The sequence below is a fragment of the Thalia democratica genome, chromosome 5 (genome assembly GCF_965202585.1).
Source record: "Thalia democratica chromosome 5, ktThaDemo2.hap1.1, whole genome shotgun sequence".
Classification (NCBI taxonomy): Eukaryota; Metazoa; Chordata; class Thaliacea; order Salpida; family Salpidae; genus Thalia; species Thalia democratica.
In genome coordinates, this window is record NC_139169.1 from 35751176 (window position 1) to 35774900 (window position 23725).

The following is a 23725-nucleotide window of genomic DNA, read 5'->3' on the forward strand; positions in this document are numbered from 1 at the left end:
TTATTAACACAATCTTGAACTTAATAAATGTTTTTAAATTAAATAAGCATCAAAGAAAATATAAAAAACATTAATTGTTAATAAACCTAGATTATAAAATGTTTCTTTAATAAGTTGAAAACTTATGAAGCCTTAAAATTATGTTCCAGTACTAAAATAACTGACTAATGTTATGAAAACTTGAATGAATGTATAATGAATTGTTTTTTATTCATTATAACTAAAATAACGAGTTATTGAAATTCTTAAACGCAGCCAAACTTGTTATACACTTAAAAAGCCATAGCTCATGAGTTATTTAAGGAAATTAAACAAACCATAATGGTAATACCTAACAAGATACTTTTTGCATTCTTTTTTAACTGAAAAAAACAAGTTCTATAAACAATCGAAACAAAAAAATTAATGTGTAGTTTTTACGCATTTTTATCACCACAACACTAAACTTACAAAATGAGACAAACTTTCAATCAGTTTTATGAAACTCACATCGGGCAGACTCATGACAAAGTTGTGTATGTTTGCTCCCTTGGCAGCGTTGACCACCTCCTCCATACTCGCCTCCCTCGTGCAATCCCCGTACCTGATGTTGCCCGCTATCGACCTGTCGAACAGCACGGCTTCCTGCTGCACCATCCCCATCTCCCCCCGCAACATTCCCAACTTCACGCCCCTGATGTCCTTCTCCACCATTTTCTACGTGGGGGATTTTTTATTGCTTACTTGAGTTGGAGATAACAGGGTTTATTTTTTAATATTCTATTGAAGTACTATCTTACTAAACTAGAGTGAAAAAGGAAGTATGCTAAGGTTTTGTTGCTTTATTGAAAAATACTAAAACATAAATACAATAAATAGATCAGTGGTTTTCACGGTGTGCATATGTGCACACTTGTGTGTTTAGAAGTTGTTTTACTGTGCACAGAAAAGTTATTAAGGTGAAAAATATTTTTCAATGACGTTTGTTTTGTCTTTTTTTGTTAGAAAAAACTAAATTGAACATAAATCATTAGTTCTAACACGTTATTAATATATTTAGGCAATCGACCACTACAAAAACAGTAACTTTAATAACAATTTATTTTCAAATAGTCTAATGTGCACATATTTTTTCTCAATAGTTAAGTGTGCTTTGAAAAAGTTGAAGACCACTGATATAGTTACTTGCAAACCGCCTAGTATTTACTAATTAATGGTATTCTGAAAACAATAATAAACTAATTATTATTCAAAAACATCATATTTGTCATTGAGTTTCACTTATCTAAACTTATTTGTAAAAGACCAACAATAATAAATTTTCACAACAAAACATTCAACCAACCACTTTACCGTCCACGGGATCGTAGAACCTCTCGATCAACTGCAAGCAAGTGGACTTTCCGCACCCCGATTGACCGACAAGCGCCACGGTCAGTCCGGGCTCGATGACCAGGTTCAGCCCCTTCAATACTAATAAATCGGGTCTGGTCGGATAATTGAAGCGAATCGATTCGTACTCGATGTTACCGTCAACCGATTTCTGATGATTTTTTTCGGTTGAATTCTTTAGTTTAAGAAAACATTAAAATGTTCTATTAAATCAGTATTCAATAAAAAATATAAACATGTATGTAGGGATATGTTATCAGATAAACAGTTGCATCATGTATGATTGCTCGTTGTTAGTTTGTTGAGTTTCGAATATATTATTAATTTATATTTCTAAAAGTTCAAAAGGTACCTAAAAAAATAATATGAAATCAAATGGTCTAAAAACTATAGCTATAAAGCAAAAACTGTTCTGTTTTCTTGATAAATTTGATTAAACTGTTTTGATTAAAAAACCAAAAAAAAAGTTCAGTAATTATAGCAATTTATAAAGATGAAAAAGTCTAATGTTTTTAATGTTGATCGATTTTGAAAAGTATCAAAAGTTTTCACCAGAGCAAATATTATTATAACAAATACAAACGAGGTCAGATCCTTCTTCGGCGTAGTTATCAATAACCGGTTCCCTGTCGAGCAACTTGAATATTCTGGCGCTTGATATTTTGGCTTCAGCAAAATCTGGCGCGAACGAAGAAGCTTGCCCGACCGAAAAAGCCCCGAAAATAACTGCCATCAAGACTCTGTTAAAGTAGTTGAAAATTAATTATATACTGCTATATAGTTAACAAAATAAAATTTCTGCAGTAATTACTTAAACAAACTGACAAAATTCACAGAACTTTGATAATATATTTTAGATAAAAAGTTACGATATTTCTTAATTTATTTGTAAGCTACTTTTTTTTTTTGAACTTGAATATTTCTAGTAATGTTTTTATAATCATTTAATTGATAACTTAAATTAAGCTCAAACTATTGTTATATTAAAAGTCTTTAAGCAACTGTAGAAAGAAGTAAAAACATTAGGCACTGATAAAAATGTTATGTATGCTTATAAAAACACTCATGAATTTAACAAATTGAAAGCAAACTTGAACACGTTGTCGAAATCTATGAGGCCTTGCACGGTTAGCCACGCACCGAATCTGAACGCAGCAGCGTAAGCAAAGAAGGCAATCGCTTGTGAAAATCCGAATGACAAGCCGTACGACCACGATTTCTTCACTGATTTGCTGTGATGTAAGGAATAGTTGTGTATAACAAGAATAAAGTAAAAAAAAGGTGTAGAAACTATTATAGTAAATTTTTGATAAAATTAGGTTGAGACTTTATAGACTAAAATGATAATATGTATCAAAAGTTGCTTGATTTCTATAAACATGTAATTTAAACAAATGTGTTTAAGTATTTATATTTAAAATTTTCAATTTATTAAAAAGTAAGTTATTTTGGTAAAAACTTACAATTAGGCTTTATATTTATTAAATACTCATAAGTATTGCTTGTTCTATCATATTCATCACATAACTCAAACTAGTAATTATATATTTATTAGCAAAACTATTTTAAAGAACTTTTTGTACAAAAACTGGCATCAAAAAAGCTGCTGAGCCCTGATTCAAACTATATACACGTGAAAATCACAGCTTTAAATCAATAATATCAATAAGTTTAAGAAGTTTTATAACATTAAAACTACTAATGGTAATATGGTTGTTTTATAATTATTAAAATGTTTTTATAAAAATGATTATTGTTAACGAAGACTTTTAGTTGTATTTTTAAAAACACTGTCAAAAACTAAAACTAGTTTTTACCTTTAAATTTGATAGATATTCGACATAGTACATTTAAAGCGTACCTTTTTACTCTATTATTATATTATTAGCACTTTTAAAATTTGCCAGCAATACACTAAATTATAAACGCAAATGTTGAACTAAAGTATAAAGTTTAGTTGTTATACAGCTAACGAGTAACATACCCAAAAAAAAAAGTTCATTAACGATGTATTCTAATTTTAGAAAGTCGTTATTGATTTGAACCTTTACACACAACATTTACATAACGTAAAACAAAGCAAGGACTTTTGAACCTTATTTTATACTATAAAAAATAATGAAACACATTCCAACTAACGAGAAAGGTTCGACAAGGGACTTCTTGTATTTTTCAAAGAAGAATTTTTCTTTAGTCAGGCTGGCAACAGTTCTTATGTTGAGGGTTGTTTCAGTTGCTATCTTGCCTGCCTCCTCGAATGCTTTCAACTCGGCACCCGCCTATGTATAAGAATTTATGTAGTGAAGTTTGTTTTTATAGTAACACATATTTTAATGAAAGTTTATATTATTTAACAAAACATATTTTTAGTAAACTAGTCCATTGTAAATAAAAACTGTAAGCTTAAAAACACTTTAAAGTTTAAGCAGTAATATAATTGACTATTTATATGCTTATGAAATTTTGTTAAAATTATATTTCAACGAGTAGCTTGTAATACCATCAACCATAATACGTCAAAATTACAACAAATTCTAAAAACTTAAGTAAATACGAAAACTTTTTTTTCTATAAATAAACAAATACATAAAGTTTTTCAGCTTTGGTTGGTAAACAAATATTTTAGTTTATGGTGTTTTTTGTTCAAAATGAAGCTTTTTTTGAAAATTAAAAAAGCTTTTATGTAAAAATTTTAAACAAATAAAAATTCGGTAATCAAATTTGTTTGTTTGCTTAAAAATTTTACCAGTCATTGTTGATTGTGAAACAACTTCACCTAATTTTTTTTTTTTAGTTTTATTGAAAACTACTGAAACAATTTAATGAAAACCACAGTGAAATTTAAAAACTTCGTTTTATTTAACTGTTAGCCTTGCTTGATGCTACAATTTTTTTTTAGATTATTAGAACAATTTGTCTTTTAAGAGATCAAAATCTGTGTAAAATATTATACAAATAACTATACATACAACATACTTACTTTCTTTAACATTAGAATTTAATCTCAAGTTTTTTAGTAATCTATTTTCATCAATTTTATAAGTGAACTAATTAAGAAGTAACAACTTGTCTTTAACAACACTTAATTATATGTAAAGTACATCATGTACTCACTTGTCCGGTCAACACTTTGGCTTGCACGACACCAGCAGCAGCCATGAATGGAGTGAACGCCATTGTGAGCAGTGTGAGCTGCCAACTGTACGCAAACGCTATTCCCAATGCAACACCTGTTTCATATTTGAATATATTTTCAGTTTTTGTTTATATTAATACGCTATAATAAGCATGAAGCAAGAAAAAGGTGAACAACTTGTAGTCGATAAATATCTTACATACATACATAATACTCTAGACTTAAACTTTAAATAAATGCTAATCATTCACTGAGACATTTTTATTACTGCTTCGGAACTGAACTTATAAACATAATTAATTGTTTTTATAAGTTTTCTCCTTGTACTATTGAGTATTAGGCAATTGTTTTCATAGTCTTAAACATTTTGAGAGAAAATAAAATTGCCTCAAACTAAAATTAACAGGTGGTTCTTAAAAACTGACAAGGTTTCGGATCAGTCCAAACTTTTATGAAACAAAGCAAAATAACCAACCCATGCCTAGTATGGCCTGGCAGACGGAACCCAGCCTGACACCGGTGGCGCCCCTCACCTTGCTTGCGTCCGTGGACAACCTGACGCACAACGCCCCCGTGCTGTTCCTGTGGTCGTCATAGTAAGCCATCTCCTGCCGCAGCATCGCGTGGAAGCACTTGGACCTCATCCTCTTCGTCAATCGCTCCCCCGAAGTCGCGAAACACAAGTTCTGTTTGAGGGTATTTCCCATTTATGTGTGATATGAAATTTTGATTTTTTTGCATATATCAACACTTAAAACTAGTACTAATTTTAAGCTAATTCAATAATAATAATAATTACTGCTAATTTTTTTTCCGGTTATTAAAGTAGTAATTTCTTTTTAAATAGCATTGACCACCACACTTAGAGTTATTTTAATGATTAATACAATATAAGTACAACAAAGCTCTTAAATGTTTACCTTAACAAAAAAAGCTTGTAAGAACATATAGTTTTTACGTATATTTCTAACAATATATTTATGTATATTTATTTAATTTGTTATTTATATTAACCGAAATTATATTGATCTCAAATATTTTTACAAACATTTTCACAACGTACTTGTACAACGAAGCATACGAACTGGCCGGCACCGATGGCAACGAACAAGCAAGCGTACAAAACAATCTCATCATCCTGTTCCTTACCGGGTGGCATGGAGAAGGCGTTCAGTATTCCCGAGAACAATATGGCGAACAACGGCTGAAGTCCTCCGTTTATCCCTGCGGCTATGCACCCGACTGTTGAGCATTTGTTTGATTATTTGCTTAACTCAAAAGTAGTACTTTGTGCTTTTAACTGGTTTCAGTTGTATTTTTATCAGAACTTTTTAAACGTTACTTTTGTTTGAATTATTTTTTATAAAGATGTCTCTCGTTGTAGGTTATTCAGATAAAAAAAGGATTGATGTATAAACCGTATGATTTTTTTATATTCCTGGTTAATTTTTTTTTATTCTATTTTATTTCTAATTTTGTTTTTGCACCTATGTTTACTTTATTGGTGCGATAGAAGACAATTTGAATTGCATTCATCTTTATTTTCACATTTAAAAATTAATTATTATCATATTCAAACATTTGCTTTTGTATTTAAATATTTTATAATAGAACTAGTGATGCTTCTTTGCTGTCCATAAAATATGATAAACGTAGTCTAAATAAAGTCTAAACATCTAAACTAAGAGATTTTTTTATTTTAAAGGCAGAGAAACATCTCTTGTTGTATTATAAAGCAATCAGGTGCCGAATAAAGTTTAGTTGATTTTATTACGGGCTTTGCAAATATAGATCATTAGGAATCAACAACCTTACTGCTGACAGATTGTGAACATATTGAAAATTTGTTGTTTTTGGTCTTTACTGGCTAAAATAAAAAATACATAACTTTGATCAGAGCACTATTTTAAGTTTATCCTTATTATTAGTAAAAAAAACTTGATTTGTTAGCTAAATAATACTTTTTCTAACACGTTTCCAACTTTATATTGAAGTCTTAGTTTAAACAACAAATATTTGTAGACTTTAAAATTTTATTAAAGTAATGAGGTTTTATTACTAACTGAAAATGATGCAAAGTTCCGGTTTGTTTTGAGCCATGAGCCTGCTGAAGGAAGCTTTCTCCAGATCTCCCTCGTCCAAACCGTTGTCTTCCTTTTCCTTCTCATCAGCGCCATCTTGCGACGACATTCCGCTGGTGGCTGACATCGTTCGCTGCCTCAACTGCGATTTACGCGTGTCTGCAGAAATTTATCAAATAAAATAATTTAGTATTATATTATGCCATTTAGTACGTTAGATTCAAAAACTTATTGGAATATTTGAGCCTGAAAGTTAGACGTGTACACTTTTAAAAATTAAAGTAGAATCAACTTAAGAACTAGTTTGAGTCAAAACGAATCTAAATAACAATAAAGCAGTTTATATTTTGCAGTTAAGGAAAAACATATGAATGAGCAAAATTTTAATTTTTGCAAAACCACCAAAAATATTTCAATTTATATAATTAATTTTTTTTTGTCAAAAGTAGTTGCCAAATTTAAAACAACAGTTTTAATGTTTTTAAACACGTAATTTATATTTATTCAGAAACAGAAAATCGTTGTAGCATTCAAATTCTGTACCGCAACGCGCAATTTTTCTATAAAAGATATATTACTAATTTTAAGCATCATCAAACAAGTAATACTAGACAATAAACGGTTTCATAAAACTGTATGTATATTTTTGTATTTTAAGAAACGTGCTAAAGAAATATCTACTCAATATGCTTGAATACATTTCTGGCTTATTGCAATACTTGTTGTAAAAAGTAATAAACAAAAAGTACCTTTCGTTACTGATATCTTCTTACTTACTTCTTTCTTCACTTCTGTAAAATTTAATTTATATAATTATATAAATAAATATGAACTATAATGAAAAATTAACTTATGCAAGCTAACTTTTTTTTAGATTTAAACGTTTTTACGAGGTAGATATTATTTAAACTAATAGATATTTTACTTTAATATATAGTTAACTAGATAACAAAACATAATGCAAACAAAAAAAATAGAACATTTGTTTTTTTCTAACAAAAGCCGAAAAATATGACATGATGTGAGTCATTAAATCTACTAAGAAACAATAAGTTTATCTGTAGAAAGTCTAGTCTTGTTTTATTCTTTAAACAAGAAGATATTCTTATCAAACTTCAGAATGTTTTACCAAAAGACAATAAGATATCTTAACTACAGGAAACGCGAAAATTTTTTTATGAATAAGCAAAATATTTTGAAAGAAAAATAAAACTAGCAGAAATGATTCAATGATTTGTTTTCAAAACTAAACCAACACATAACACCTACAAAGGACTTTTTTTACTCTAAAAATGTTAAATTCAACATAATCAACTGCAGGGTTATTAAGCTTGCTTACTTGAACACTTTTTTATACTACCACTGGTTCTTAAGATTATTTAACATATGCACTAAAACTTTAAGCAAAAAAAAATGTTGGCCATAGTATTTCAACTAACATTATTCAAATCATTTCATTTGAAGTATGTATTTACTTAAAACTTTTTTCCACGGAAGAAAATTTTAAACTTTTAAACAAGTTTTTACTAGGTAAAACAAAAATTAAAAAACATAATCATGTATCAAATCACTAGATGTCTACTTAATTAAAGTACAAATCAACCTAAGATGTAAATATATATCGATCAAATAGCCTTAGCCAGTCTATGAAAAATTTGAAAAAATCTAAAGTTACTCTGTTTTATCGGTTTTATTATTAAATTAAGACAGATTTGCCAAAATTCATTTTTATAATCACCCACTTAGTAGAAATAAACAAAAGAACAAAAACATTTATTATTATAGATCCCCTTTGTACTAGTTGAGTACCTACTTATTTTTCTACCCGTACTACTTATTGCCTCCTGATAGCAGATATTGCCTCCAACGGGCAATATCGACCACTTTGGGAAAACCTGGTGTAAGGGTTTTATATTACAGGTACGATTAGAACAAAAACACAAATTTTATAAAGACAAAAACTAAAGTACTAATTTTCCTCAAACTAAAATTCTAATGACAAGTGTATTATGACGTCACAAACCGTCTTCGTCTGCCGCGTCGGGCGCCTTGTACGACTGCATGTTGACCAGGTTGGCGTAGACTCCCTTCTCCAGCTTCAGCAGTTCCTCGTGGCTGCCCGCTTCCAACGCCTCGCCCTCGTGAAAACCGATTATCTTGTCGGCGTTCTTGATTGTTGATAGGCGGTGAGCGATCACCACTGTTGTTCTGCCTGTGCGTGCATTCAACCGTTACATTTTCCCGCCATTAATTATGCAACGCGTTGAAAGGCGGGCTTTGTTATTATGCTTGTGGCAAAGTAAATAGTTTGAAGTTTTTGTTTTGATATTAAAGTATCGGTTTTTTAACTATTTCATATTGTAAGTAAATATTAATTTAAATGAAAAGTTAACAATACAGACTAGTCAAAAACATTAAGATGATTATTTTTTACTTACAACTAGGTAACATAATTAACTATTTTTATTTACAAAAACACAGCATTAAATTATAAATAAGAAAGTTGAAATAAAACAAGAGTTTAAAAACATTCAACTTATTTTTGAAAAGTAGATTACAGCAAAAAATAAATACGTTTACGAAAATACCCTCTGAAGTTTTACGTAAACAAATACATTTGTGTACGAAAAAAATATACATTTGGTTCGTATTTTAAATTTGTTTTTGATGAAATCATCGAAATATCTTATTTAAAAAAGGTAAAATATTATATTTTTAAAACTTTTACATTTTACACATATCAGATGACATTAAAACTATAGGACTGTTTGCATAGTTTAACTTTTTTACAGAATATTTTTTAGATGATCAAAAAATATATATTTCTATAAAGATGTATAAATATATTCAATAAGAATTTATGAAACTATTTTGATTCAATAAATATTAAACACTTAGCATAAAAGTGTTTAGTATTGACTGACAAGTTTCAATAAGAACGAAACCTGTTTCTCAGTCTAACGAAGGTTTGTGGTCTGCTGATCGAATTATTATGATCAAACCTTTATGTTAACTTAAGCTTGTATCAAGGCATACAAAAGTCCAGGCTTACGCTCTGTAGACTTTCTTTTTTATTTTATTATTTTAAGTAAAGTTTAAAGAAACTGTATATAGAGGACCATTATTAATACAATGAGAAAAATTATCGGTTACAACATGAAATCGTTATTACTTTTAAAAAACTTATAATTTTTTTTAAATTTTACTATTATACCGTGAAACTTCTTAAAAATGCCGATTACTAAAGTCATTATTCTAAATTTCAATACACTAGCATTAATATGAGACAAAAGTATAAATTTTACTTTAATGTCTTTAGAAAGATAATCATTAAAAGAAATTTTTTTTGAAATCATAATTCATAAACAATCAACTATAATTGCACCAATCATAATGGCACATGGTTCAATACAATTAAGCGGCAATAAAACTACTTTATTCAAACGTACCTTCAGCAGCTTTGTCCAGCGCAGATTGCACGACGGCTTCGCTTTCGTAATCCAGCGCGGAAGTGGCTTCGTCCAGCAACAATATCTTGGGATTTTTAATGATGGCCCTCGCTATTGCAATCCTCTGCTTCTGTCCGCCCGACATCTGCGCCCCTCCCTCCCCCACTATCGTGTCGAATTTCTGCAAAAAAATTTACATGCTTAAGTTTCATGATAATTTTATTTAATTTTATTCAAAAAAAGTAGAATTAAAAAAAAAAATTTTTTAATATTTTTAGCTTCTTTGTAAAACACTCACGTTGGGAAGCTTGCTGATGAAGGTGAACGCGTTGGCCAGTTTTGCCGCTTGGTGGAGCTCCTCAGTCGTACAATTGTTTTTGCCGTACCTGATGTTCTCCGCGATGGACGTGTCAAACAGCACGGGTTCCTGGGAAACCACACCTATGTTGCTACGCAACCACTCAACATTGAGGGTCCTGATATCCCTGCCGTCCAACTCAACAACGCCACCCTGTGATCAAAATATGAATGATTCAGTTTTAATTGATCAGTATGTTTTCTAGTTTCATAATTTTTTTGGAAAATGAAAAATAAAATTAGCTATCTAATTACCTTTTGTTATTGTACGATGTTTTTGAATAATTAAAACTCTTAATATCATAGAAAAATTTCCTTTTTCAAATTCATAATTTATTAAGGTTATAATTAAAACTTAATAATAGTTTAAATCAAAGAAGTCGCATAACTCTAAAAAAAAGTTTTAATGCGTACAAAAAGTATTTTTAATTAAAAACAAACAATGGGATCATAGAATCGTTGCATGAGCTGAACGCAGGTGGATTTACCGCACCCAGATTGCCCGCACAAAGCAGTTGTTTTGCCATGCTCCACATCTATTGACACCTTCTTCAATACCTGTGTTGTTATGATTGAAACGTTATGTTGTAATTTCATTTTGTAAACCAGATGTTCTTAAAAATATTTTAAAGTGTGTTATCAATTAAGCTAAAATTCTTTTTACTATAAAATATTTAGTAGTAACTTTAATGCTATTAAAAATTAGCTTTATTTTAGTTCTGTTGATTTTACTTGTAGTTAGTATATTAAAGTATTTTTTCAAGTATAAAAATTGTTTTTGAAAACAAGTTAAGAAAAAACACTTGCTGATAATCAAAATTTCTGACAAAGTAGAATCATTTCTTTGCATGCTTTGAAAAATTTAAATATAAAGTATCATAAATTTAGTTTCTATTTTCCTTAGAACTGATCAATGTAAGCTGTTATCTAACAAAAATAACTTTATCCATGTTCAAATATAAAAAACTAAGATGTTTTAGTATTTTATTTCAAATACGGTATTTGACTAAGAAAATTCTTGTTTTTTAGTAACAGTTAATAATTTGTATCACGTAATTCCTTAATTTTGTCATAATTTTTCATTAATATTTACTAGCAACAAATTGTATGCTTATCACATATTCCACAACTTCAAATATTATCAAGCAATGTATCATAATATTATTATTACATATAATATTATCAAATACATCTCTGCACTTATGTCAACTTATCTGGTATTAATAGGAAATTTATATTTTAAAACAACAGAACATATATAATAAACAACTTATCAATAACAAACTTCTAGTAATATTACTGTATAACAAATTAAATATTAAATTCAACCTGTACATCGGTTCTTGACGGGTAGTGAAACTCAACCTCCTTCAATTTGATGTCTCCCCTGATCTTGTCGGGTTTGTACCCTTCCTCGCTCATCGAGTCTATCTCCGGCTCCCTGTCTATTATCTCGAATATCTTGAACGCGGCCGCCTTGGCAGAAGCGAACCTCTCTACGCTGCTCCCCACCTGTGACGTCATAATAAGTTGACGAAAAACCGACCGTGCTCAACAAACTCATTGTCAAGTAGTTGGTTGTCTTGTGATGCAAATAAAATACATATTTAACATTAATACGATAAAATCACTGAGAATATGCAATTAGTATTACTGTAAAGATTCTTAGAAAAATAAATATGAACAAAATTAAGTTTTCGCTTATTTATTACATTTAACATTTCAACTTTTAAGTACAGAAATTATTAAAATATACTTAAAGCTACCAGTATGACAAGAATACACACTTATAATCAAAAGATCTGAAAGATTATAATATTAAGATTAGTATAAAGTTTTTCTTGTATAACATGTAGGAATTTTTTTCAATAGTGTTAGACTAAACAAAAATACTAATTTTTAAACTATTAGGAGCATAAAACGCAAATGGTATGGTTATTATTTAAAGTGTTTCAAAAGAAATATGTGAGTAATGTCATCATTGCAACAGATGACGTGACTTTCAAGCGTTGATAAATTCTTTAATGTACCACTAATTTTTATTTAGTTCAAAGTGTTTGTAAAAATGTTTACCAAGTCTTTTTGAATATATATCATTTTTGTATAGAAATTTTACGTTTTTTGAAAAGTTAAACATTTTAAGACAAAATATCTTTTTATAAAGAATATATTATAAACATAAACTTTATAAAAAGTAAAACTCTGCTGTAAACAAAACTTTTTTTAATGATGCGTTTAACATTTAATTAAACCAACTATTTAAAACTAAACAATCAAATAATTAAATACACTTACTTTTTATTGAACTTTCAATGACCTTAATTTTGTTTTTTACACTGTTTTCATATTAACACAACAAAGCTTTTTTTGACGGGCAAAACTAAAGTTAATTCACGCTACGCACTTCAAATGTATTGATTTTACTTTGTATGAAATGTAGATTGCATTGTACAAAGAGCTTGTGTACAAGCTTACTATTGTAAGTTAACGATTTTTTCATGACTGAAATAAAAACGTTTACGAATTTAAATGTATTTAAGTTACTACAAATGTGTATTATAAATACATTTAAATTTTATTGTACGAACATGTTAGTTGCAAAACTTATCTGGAAAAACCTTACAACAAGACAAACTTTTATTAACCTGTTTGAATAGTTATAGCATGCTAAACATAGCAACCTAAAAATAATTAAACTGTAAAAACTGTATGAAAGATAAAATATCTAAAACGCACATAAGATTCATAAATAACATATGTTATTAAGAGGACAAAACACCTAATTCAATTAGTATTAAAAAATTTATTTAATTAGTTCTAATTAAACCAGTTAATCAAAAACATATAATCTACTACTAATTTGTTGAAAATTAAATCAATGCCAAATAAAAATATCACGTTTATAACTATTCAAAATAACGTTTCTTATTTTTTCTAATACAGCTCCAGTTTTCTATGTCAAGTTAATAACATAATCTGCTTTTAATTATTTATCAAATTTAAACAATTTGAAAAAATTATAAAGAGTTAAAGTATACACATAAACTTGTTACATAAAATACTGAACTTAGTACTAATTATAAAAAACTTAATTATTTACTTAAACAAAAAAAAATTTTGATTCTAAAATTCTGGAAGATAAACTTTTGTGTATGTATCACAGTTTCACTATGGAAGTGTCCATGCCACAGATCATCAATACTAAAAAGCATACAAAAACTGCTTGTTCAAGTAAGGTAGTTGTTCAATTTATTGATAGAACAACTTTGCAGTTTTATAAAGGATATTTTATTAATTTTTACTAGATGAAGGTATTGGAAAATAGTAATTTTGTAAATTTCTAGCAAAATTTTGCAATTTTAGTCTGACTTTAGAGGATTTTTAAATGATATTTTACCACTTGAATGCTTTGGAAAATAAGGAATTTAGTAAACTTAAACAAAAAACCTGACGTTTTTTCAAACTTTGGTATTTTTTTTGTTTTTCCTGACCTTGTGGCAACCCTGTATGACTAATATAAAACAGCATGCTATTTTTTGTATTTTGTTAACATAATACTTCTAATCAAAGTAGTGTGTAATACTCATTTAAATGAACACTGCTTTCAAAACTTAATTTTTTTTTTTCTGTTCTACAAAATCAAATAAGTTATTTAAAAAAGATAAATTCGTTTTTTCAAACTTTAAATGAGAAACCTAAGACTTTTATATACTAAGAAAACAAATAATAGTTTTAAACTTATTCTGTAGTGCATTAGATCTAAAAAAAAAATATTCTTTACATTATCTCAATATAGTCATTTTTTAGATAAATTTCGACTCAGTTTAGTACCCCAACAACCAAGTATAAAAAATTTATTCTCCATATAACTAATAAAAAAAGTTATAAGTGACTACACATACAAAAATCAATAAATGAGTAATTATTAAAAAAAAAAGCTAATTATTTTTCTAACTATAATACCAAACTGTTTTTTAAATTATATCTATTATCTATGAAAATTATAATCTTACTTAAGAAGAGTTGTTAAATTCAGACTAATGGTGAATTAAAATACAACTATTATCACATACACCAAAAAGTTAAGGAAAACATAATAGCTGATAAAACTAAGATTTTATAAAAAAAAGTTTAAATAAATAAAAATACATAAAAAAAATCATGAAAACATAAAGTACTTTTCAAATAATAAACTTTATTTCTTGATGAGAGGCTGAGAAAGAGAAAAACAGATATATATTATTTATATATACTATAAAATATTAACAATTTTACACAATACTTTGACAAAGCATAGTCAATCGGAAAATTTAGAAATAAAAGTAGGAGTTTTAGCAAACATTTGCTCAAAACAAAATTATAAGTATACTTTAATAATTTTAACAGGGTTGCCAAAGGTTTTTTGAAAACTTTTTCCAGGTTTTTGAAAGTTAACTTTTTTTTTTACCATTTGTAGTATAAAAAACTTTAAGGTTCAAAAATATTATTGTATATGATAGATTTTCGGTTTCTAATCTCAATTTTATTATTTTTATGTTATAATTGTTTAAAATTCCGGTTTTTCCAGTTGTTTTTTTTTTGCCTTAACTGTCAAATTCCAGGTTACTCCAAGTTTTTAGATTTTTTGGCAACCCTGCTTTAAACAACTAAACACACCTGTCCAAGTGAGAATGCTCCAGTAAGTACAGAGAAGAAAGCAGTGAGCAAATCCCCCACTTCAATTTCACCAGTCTTAACAAGTGTGCCTCCATACCAGAATGCAAGCCCGTACATACTGAACAATATAAACATCAGTGCACCTGTACCTACCCCCTGGGTCAGCCCCTTCTTAATACCCACTTTCTCTGCCTCCTCCAAATTCTCAGCGTATCTGTTTTTGTTTTTTGTGTTTTACTCGTGCTATAAAGCTTTAATGGTTACTTTTTATTACTTAATTTAACAACAACAAATCAATAAGAAAAATAAAATGTGTTTCATTCATAACAATTAGCTATGAAAATATACCAGCGACTAGAAACTAAAAAAAAATAGCCCTAGACTTAAGCAACTTTTATTGAAACATAAGTCATTGAAAAACATTTTAACTATTTTATTATCAAGAAATTACAACTGGTAGTGACCTTTCGCTTTCAGTTTTTTGCCCACCAAACGCATACACAGTTCTCACTGCACCAATTACTTCTTCAGCGATGGCGCCAGCTTTTGCATACGCTTCATTCTCACTCTTCGCAAATGTCTCAATGAACTGTTGTTAGATGATAAAATTAACAGTAATATATTTTTTTTATTAAATTTTTAGACTTTTATAGCTAAATATACAGTATACTGTTTTTGTTTTAAATTTTTTTGGCTTATTCCAATCCTTTTAAACCTTGACAAATGATTACATACATATTTCTAACAGCTTATATTTATTAAACATATAATTTGAGATTTAAATTATTTCATTGAGTTTCAACAAAAAAAAGTAAAATATCATAAACTTACTGAAAGATTTTTAAGTATTTAAAAGTATAAAACTGGTAATTTTACAGATACACCTTCTTTGTTACTAACTCTCTGTTTAGGTAAAAATCTCTAATAAAACGATCAAAAACCATTTAACTAGAAATCTTAAGATTCATAATAAAACATCACAACTGTTTGTAGATTGACAAATACAGGTTCATTCAATCACGGTTGTGTTACCATTTTTGTTGGTATACATAAGTAACTCGGAAAATGGTTAAACAAAACATTTTGAAAGTTTTAACTAGAAAACAACTAGCTTTTGGGTAATATGTCACATCTATTTGTAGACGCTTTGTTTGGTTACCACTAGCTATAAAGTTTTACCTACCAAGAACTTTGGTGTAATTATCAAAGTGATACAACAAAACTTATTCTCATTAATATTATAAAGTTCACAAAAAAAAAAACTTTGAAGAGGACACCGGACAGGACACCGATGAGGGGGGAGCAAGCCATGATGACCAGGGACACTTTCCAACTGTATACGAAACCGATGACAAGGCCGCCGAGTGCGCGCGACAAATTCATTATCATCAGCGACACTTTGTCGTTCATACCGTCCTGTATCTTGCTCACGTCACTGTTGAAATGTCACATTACTTACTTACACTTTTTTTGATTTAACAAGAAACATTTCAAGTACTTAATAACTTTTTTATCTATAATTGTTATACAACATTGTTAGCATAATGCATACTTGTATTTGTAATTTTATCACCAAGGTAATTTAAAATTGTAAAATTTAGATATTTAGCTAACTACTCCGAATACTAAAGTTATTAACTTATATGGATTTAAGTTACAAGTAAAGATTTAAAGTAAAGATAAAGAAGTTTTTTCAACGTGTATCAACTTTTCTGTAAAAAAAAAGTTAGATATTGCAAACCATATAGTATACATGATAGCATTATACAATTTATCCTTTAACATTGTTTAAAAAACGTCAAAAAAATTAACAAACTTTTTAATCACTCTTGATGGGTAACATAAAAAAGTTATAAAGAAAAAGTTACAAGCAATGCAATTAAAATACATTATCCAACTTTATTTTTACTTTAATTAATACAATTACAAACTAATACAAATCATAACACCTTTAGTTGTGCAAAACAAAAATTTAAAAAATTCCCTTATAACATTAAGTCACAAATTATTCTTTAAAATATTTACTTTGTTGTTACTTTAGTTAAGCATTTGGTAAACAGTTTGCTTTCAAATTATCACAAAGAAATAGGCTTTTAAGAACAAATAAACTTGGTATTTAATAAGCTTTTATAGAGCATAAACTATATTTGCTCTGTAAACTGTATGAGCTTCAAAACACTTTGCCTGACAAACTTGTTGATGCAAAAGTTAAATTGGTTAAATAAATATTCAAAACAAAGTTTACTTGTTTTTTTAACTAATAAAGCTTTTTCATAGATTTTAATTGAAAAATCAACTGTGTAATAAATAGTAAACTACAAATTATATTTTTTTTAATTTAAAGACTGTTAATTAAGATATTAAACGCAAAATATATATTGAAAAAAGATAGTATTAAAACAAATAAAGAAATAAATTTAAATAAATACTATTAGATTGACGTTTATAATTGTTATGACTTTATTTAAAACTTTTTAATCAACAAATATTAGTTAGAAGACTAAAAGCTTTTATAATTTTAAAAAACTTATTTTAAAGAATAAAGCTATGTCAATATAGTTCTGTGAGTACTTAAGCTGAAACTGATTTCATAGAACAAGTAAACAACAACCTATGGTTAAAAAAAATAAAAGATTATAAAAGTTTATAAAATTACATTATTGTTTTGTATTTGCAGACTATAGCGTTTATTACCCTAGATCTAAAGGTCTTACTTATGAATCATACAATAAAACTATATAAAATACGGTAGTGAAAACAACAAGACACTTCAATTAATTTATTTTCTACCAAACAAATGCCCTAGATTATACTGTAAATTAAAGGAATAAACTAGTAGCACGGTTCAATAAAAACTAACTCTGCAAGTCGAGTGTTCAGTTCTCCTGCAGAGTTCACATCAAAGAAGCCAATGTTCTGGCGCAAGATACTTTTGAAGAAGACAATTCTTATCTTGTTCACTTGCCTTGATGCTGGAATGCAAAATAGTGAAACCTGTGACAAAGTTGTTTTTAAGTTATTTTTAACAAAACTGTATTTGCTCTATAGCAACAAAAATTTTATACAACTAGTAAAACTGTATTTATTAGGTTTATAAAAGACTGTCTAAAGAAACATGTTAACCAAAAAAAGCTCTTAATAATTTACAAAAAAGTAAGTGAAGTTTTTTAAGAACCTAAAAAAAAACTTATGTTGTTATTTTTTAATCAGTGCCACTTATTAGTGCTTGAATATGCCTTTATCTTAACTTGTGTTTGCAATCATATTAGACTAAAAAAGTGTTACTAAAGGCAATAACATATACATTTAAAAAATTGAGGTTCATATATTAATGCAATATTTATATTTAAAATGATTGTTAATAACTTGTTTATCATTATCAAAATACATTTACATTTATAAGCTTTTATACATTGGCTATAGTACCAGACAGGTAAAAACTTTATATATGTTGTTACATTATTTAAATGTTAGTAATCAACTATTTTTATTCCTAATTGTTAGCTAGGAAACAATAATTTGGGATTTTTCAATATAACTTAAACCATATGCAACAGGAAAGCTTTGGTTTTTTATTTAATATTTGTTTAGTTGTTATTTGATAATGATATACCAATAATAATAATGAAAAAATATGGTTTAAAAACAAACTACATAATTATATACCATCAAAACAACAATCATTAGACACCTAGTAAAAAAGAAAAAACAAAATCAAACTTTTACAGTAGCTTAAACATGCAATTGAATTCAAATGACACACAACAAATGTGTGAAAAACATTTAAATATTTTAAGATTAAATAAATATTGATACCTGCAATGTGCCGCAAACCCAAACTGCAACTGCAAGTATTGAGAATATAATACACTGATAGCCAACAGCACCTTCGATATCTTTCGCTTCTGCTGCTATTGTGTTGAACTCACTGTTTTATTTAGTTTTGTATAATTAGAAAACTCTGTGTTATATGTAACACAGTGAAAAGTTTATTTTTTTGCAGTTAACTTAAGTTAGTGATTTTATACAGCAGGGACAAAATTCTATTTTAGATTTCCAAGAGAGATATTAGAGGTTACTTTTTTAGTTTTGAGTAGATTAGACAACTAAAAATCAAAATCTAAATAAATCAAGAACGTTAAAAAAAATACTTTTTCAAAACATTTTATCAAATTTGAAGAAAATTACCAAACTATTTACCTGTTACAAAGTTTTATTTTCTGTTGATTTCATTGTATCATATTATTAAAGTTAAGGCCATAGGGGGGGAGTCCAAAATTTTTTTGTACAAAAAATAACATTGGCTTTTATATGAAAGCTTTAAGTACAAACTACAAGCCAGTTTTTCAAACTACCAGCCTTCATTTTTCAAGCAATCTTCTTCAAATTTTTAGGAAATACTTCTTATAATAAAATGAAAAAACGTTACTTTAGAACTTTAATAATTTAAAAAAATAAAAAATTTATTACCAAAATTTTAAAAAAAGTGTTTTTTTTTCAAAAAAAAATATACTTTTACAGAAAATATTTTAAATTCCAAAGTAACGTTTTTTTTTGTTATTGTATAAAGATTAGACTGTGAAAGTTTAAAGAAGATTGCTTGAAAAATGTAGGAGGAGATAGATTTTAAATGAAATAGTCTTTTTTCGTTGTTTTAGTTTTCCCTTCCCATAGGGAACCTATTATGCGGCCCAACTTTGACTAGTCATATCTCAAAAAGTAATTTGAATTTTTTTAAACGATAAAAAGCATCTTGAAGCTTAGAAAAAACTCTAAAAAATAAGATCAACTTGTAAAAAACATGGTTTACCCCCCACTATGGCCTTAATTAAGGCCATAGGGGAGTTAACAGCTTTTTTTATAACTCGATCACTATTTGTAAAGTTTAAACTAAGTTATAACTTGCTTTTTACAAATTTTAATATTAAAACTAATTTTTGAGATATAGCCAGTCAAAGTTGGAGAGTACAGTAGGCTCCTTATAGGAGGAAAAATTTAAAAGGTGAATAAACAAAAATACTAAAAACTTATCTACTTGTACCTTTTTTGAAATAAACACCTTAAATTCTAAGCAAATATTTAATTTTGGAACATTTAGAAAAAATTGTTGTAACAAGGTTTCAAAAAACTGAACAAAAAAACTACTAACCAAAAAACAAAATAAACTGTCTATTTAACAAAAAAAAATTAGTAAAATGATTAATAAAACTCTTCCTACAATTTTTTTTGAGTATTGTATTGAACACTTCCTGAAAATTTAAGGCGTTTATCAAAAAAACATAGGAGGAAATAGATTTTTAAGATTTTTTTTGTTATTCACCTTTTTTGATCTCCTTTCAATATAGAACCAATTCTACACTCTGACTTTAAACAGCTGTATCTTAAAAATTATTTTCAGTTTTTTAAAACTGTGATAAGGCAAACTGTAGCAAAGTTATAATTCTACAAATTAAGTTAAATTTGTGAAAAAAAAAATTATACCCTCTGTATGGCTTTACAGTTTATGTCAAACAATTTCAAAACAGGGCCTAAAAATTAATATGAACTTTTTTTACAATTGTTATTAAAAGCCAAGATAAGCAATTATATGTTTTATTAAAATAAAATTTATATATAATTTCATTACCAATGACATAATATATTATATTTTTTAAAATTATTTTGGTTGAGGTTTTAGTAAAAGAACAAAAATATATATTTTTAGATCTAGTTTGTCATGGTATTTTTTTAGTTATCTATTTTTTTCTAAATTTATTACACAAACAGTGTTTTGCATAATAAAATTTAGAAAAAATCAAATAGTATTTATTTTCCTTGTATAAGTTAAGGTCTTAGTTTCAAAACAACAATGCATTTAATACAGTATTTTCTTTAATAAAATAAAATCTAGCTTTGTGGTTGATCGACTTTTTAAAAGCATAACCTTATCTTAGCTAAAGTAGATGGTTTAGATTGAATTGAGATAATAGTAACGAAAATAGAACTTGATACAACTTCTACATTCAGTTAAAGTTCAAATTTTTACATGTTGAAAATTGTAAATAAAAATTTAAATTTGTAAATCATAGTTTAAACTTGTTTCTGTTTGTATAAGTTAATACTGTATTATCCAACTTGATTGTAAGTTTATTTATATTCATAATCTTAAGTTTTAATGAAAAGACTTTCGGATTTGTTATAGTAACTCTTAAAACTAACTTATCAATTATTAAAAACTACTTATTGCTTTAAATATATTTAACATAAATAAATAAACCTTGCTTTTTTAATGTATTATTTTTTTAAATCAAATTACTTGATGTTACTTTTATACTGTTTTTATAAAATGCAACAATTACTAAACCTTTCAGTCATGTTGATACCAACTTTGCCATCTGACTGGCATATGGTATAATTAAAATCGCATTCAAAGAAATATCCATAATCAACAAAAGCATCAGTGGTGTCACCAAAAAAAATGAACAACAAAGGCATGGCAACACCATGGGCGCATGCTGCTATTGTTCCAAAGAAAAAATAAATGTAGTCCACCCCAGTTGAGTATCTGAACTGTTAAGTACATTGAAATTGTATTTTAAAATATAAAAACTAAAATAAAATTGTTCAACATACAACTTTATAAGCTATAAAATAAACGTACAGAACAACTTTCAACTAATTTCTTACATTTACTAATACTTTTAAAAAGTTACAAAGCTAAATATAAAGATTGGCAAAGTAAATAAAAGGGTTTTCAATTTAAACAATTAATACAAAATTTTTTGAAGGACTAATTAAGTATTCTTAATAAAAGTACTTCAACTTATTTAATAACTTTTCATAGAAAACCTTTAACATTACATGCAGTATTATATTATTTGGTTCAGGGAAGTAGCAAAAATTATTATGCAACACTTTATTATTTTTTTAGTCAATTTTATTTATCTTTTTATAAAACTGAAGTTGTTGAAATAATTAAAACCTTAAACCAAAGAACTTTAAAAACAAGATTTGAAAGACTTTTGTAAGTATAGGTACAAATATCATTTGATTTATTAAGAATAAGTAAAGGCCACAACCAGAAAATTATATAAGTTTTACTAAAAAACAAAAGCTATAAATTAAGGCAAAACTGTACTAAAGTATTATTCTAATTTTCACAGCTGTTTACTAACAGGTAGGATAATATTGCATTTGAAATACTTGTTTATAAACATTTTGCTAGTTTTGCTTAAGTTCTTATCAATTTAAAACACACATAGCAGAACAGTTTTTTTAATTTGCTTGATAGGCTAGATTTATCACAACGGGCCTCAATTTACCAACCCTTGTTTTAAAACATAAATATTAATCAAAAGCTTAATCAATAATATATTTATCTCTGGAGAACTGAGCTACATCCTTAGTTTGTATTATTTCTTTTAAAAGTTTTTTTTTTTAATTAAACAAATTTAGGTACACAAGTTACTTTTTTAGAACTTTAACATAATTAGAAAAGTTAATAAAAATCTAATACTTTAGATCTGTTGCTGAAATTTAAAAAAAAATATTATTTTCTATAAAAGTTAACTACCCAATAAATATCTTTACCAATTAATTGAGTATGTTAATTACTTTTTACTAACCATTTCTTTGTAGGACAATGTTGGTTCATCTTCTTTTTTTTTGCTTTTTTCACTATTTGTTTCAGAAAGGCTGTAAAATATTTTTATCAACCACCAATTTACAAATGTTTAGTACAGCAGATTTATTTTTAATTTACAGTTTTACCATATAACAAAGAGTTGTTTAATAAACATTTAGGTTTAACTCATAAAAAATTTTATTAATTTAGGAGACATATTTCGTTTCAAAAATATCACTTAACAAAAAAAAATTGATTAGATATTTAATGCTCACTGTATACTAAAATTATTAATAATTAAGTAATTTCTGTATCCACAGTTCTAACATCTATACTACATGACTAGAAAGTATAAATAAAAAATTGAAACAATAAAAAATCTATTTAGATACTTTTAGAAATTTTTTTCATCTTTTACACAGTGGGCAGAATCTTTAATATTTAAGATTATTATTACTATACTTCATATTAAATTTACTGAAATTTTGACATTTCCAACTTTTTCAAATTTATTCTATATGTCATAAACAAACTTTATGTTTTCTTTTTTATCATTTGATTTGAATGATATAAATGGTTCAATAACTTCATCATTTTCAAATTCCTTTTTGTTAACACTCATTCTATAGAAGCTATTTAGAGCTTCAGACTTAAACAAACTAACACTTAACTTTAAAAAAGTCAAATTTTAGAAAAAATTAAATAAAATCTTATTAATAAATTGCTACCAAATACTAATCAAGTTCTATCTAAACTACTTTGTTTGAGGTTTAAAACATAAATATAGTATTACAGGTAGACTTTACAATACAAAAAACTATTTCATATGTTTCAAAACCATAAAGTACAAAAAAAAACCTTTAAAAAATAAAAATAAAGAACTTAACTTTGTTTTGAACATTTTTCCATACTAGGTGTTCATTATAGTACATGAAAACATTATATTTTTTTATATTTTTTAATCTAATTTATAATTACCAAACATGGAGTTACAAAATAGAAAATAACAAAAAAAAAACAAGTAAAGTATAAAATATTTGAACAGAAATTCTTACATGCAACCTTTAAAAAT

At 27.1% G+C, this 23725-nt stretch overlaps 1 protein-coding gene across 3 annotated transcripts in view; it reads right to left on the reverse strand.

Moving 5' to 3' along the window:
- Window positions 1–23725, reverse strand: part of LOC145835558 (ATP-dependent translocase ABCB1-like) — a 30089-nt gene that overhangs the window by 3173 nt on the left and 3191 nt on the right. The window contains exons 1-23 of one of the 3 annotated variants that reach the window (XM_082943209.1): window positions 23187–23320; window positions 22655–22724; window positions 21394–21599; window positions 18867–18978; window positions 17911–18044; window positions 16314–16485; window positions 15515–15639; window positions 15051–15264; window positions 11724–11906; window positions 10836–10952; window positions 10336–10548; window positions 10038–10218; window positions 8612–8800; window positions 7338–7379; window positions 6571–6747; window positions 5571–5749; window positions 4983–5193; window positions 4486–4601; window positions 3511–3650; window positions 2463–2603; window positions 1955–2111; window positions 1325–1522; window positions 490–696 (exon numbers count right to left, since the gene is read on the reverse strand). In XM_082943209.1, coding sequence (XP_082799335.1) covers window positions 490–696; window positions 1325–1522; window positions 1955–2111; window positions 2463–2603; window positions 3511–3650; window positions 4486–4601; window positions 4983–5193; window positions 5571–5749; window positions 6571–6747; window positions 7338–7379; window positions 8612–8800; window positions 10038–10218; window positions 10336–10548; window positions 10836–10952; window positions 11724–11906; window positions 15051–15264; window positions 15515–15639; window positions 16314–16485; window positions 17911–18044; window positions 18867–18978; window positions 21394–21599; window positions 22655–22724; window positions 23187–23275 — 3573 coding nt within the window. In that variant the 5' untranslated portion in view covers window positions 23276–23320. Of the gene's footprint in view, window positions 1–489; window positions 697–1324; window positions 1523–1954; window positions 2112–2462; window positions 2604–3510; window positions 3651–4485; window positions 4602–4982; window positions 5194–5570; window positions 5750–6570; window positions 6748–7337; window positions 7380–8611; window positions 8801–10037; window positions 10219–10335; window positions 10549–10835; window positions 10953–11723; window positions 11907–15050; window positions 15265–15514; window positions 15640–16313; window positions 16486–17910; window positions 18045–18866; window positions 18979–21393; window positions 21600–22654; window positions 22725–23186; window positions 23321–23725 lie in introns of those variants that run through there. The other 2 variants (XM_082943208.1, XM_082943207.1) reach the window with 2 other exon arrangements.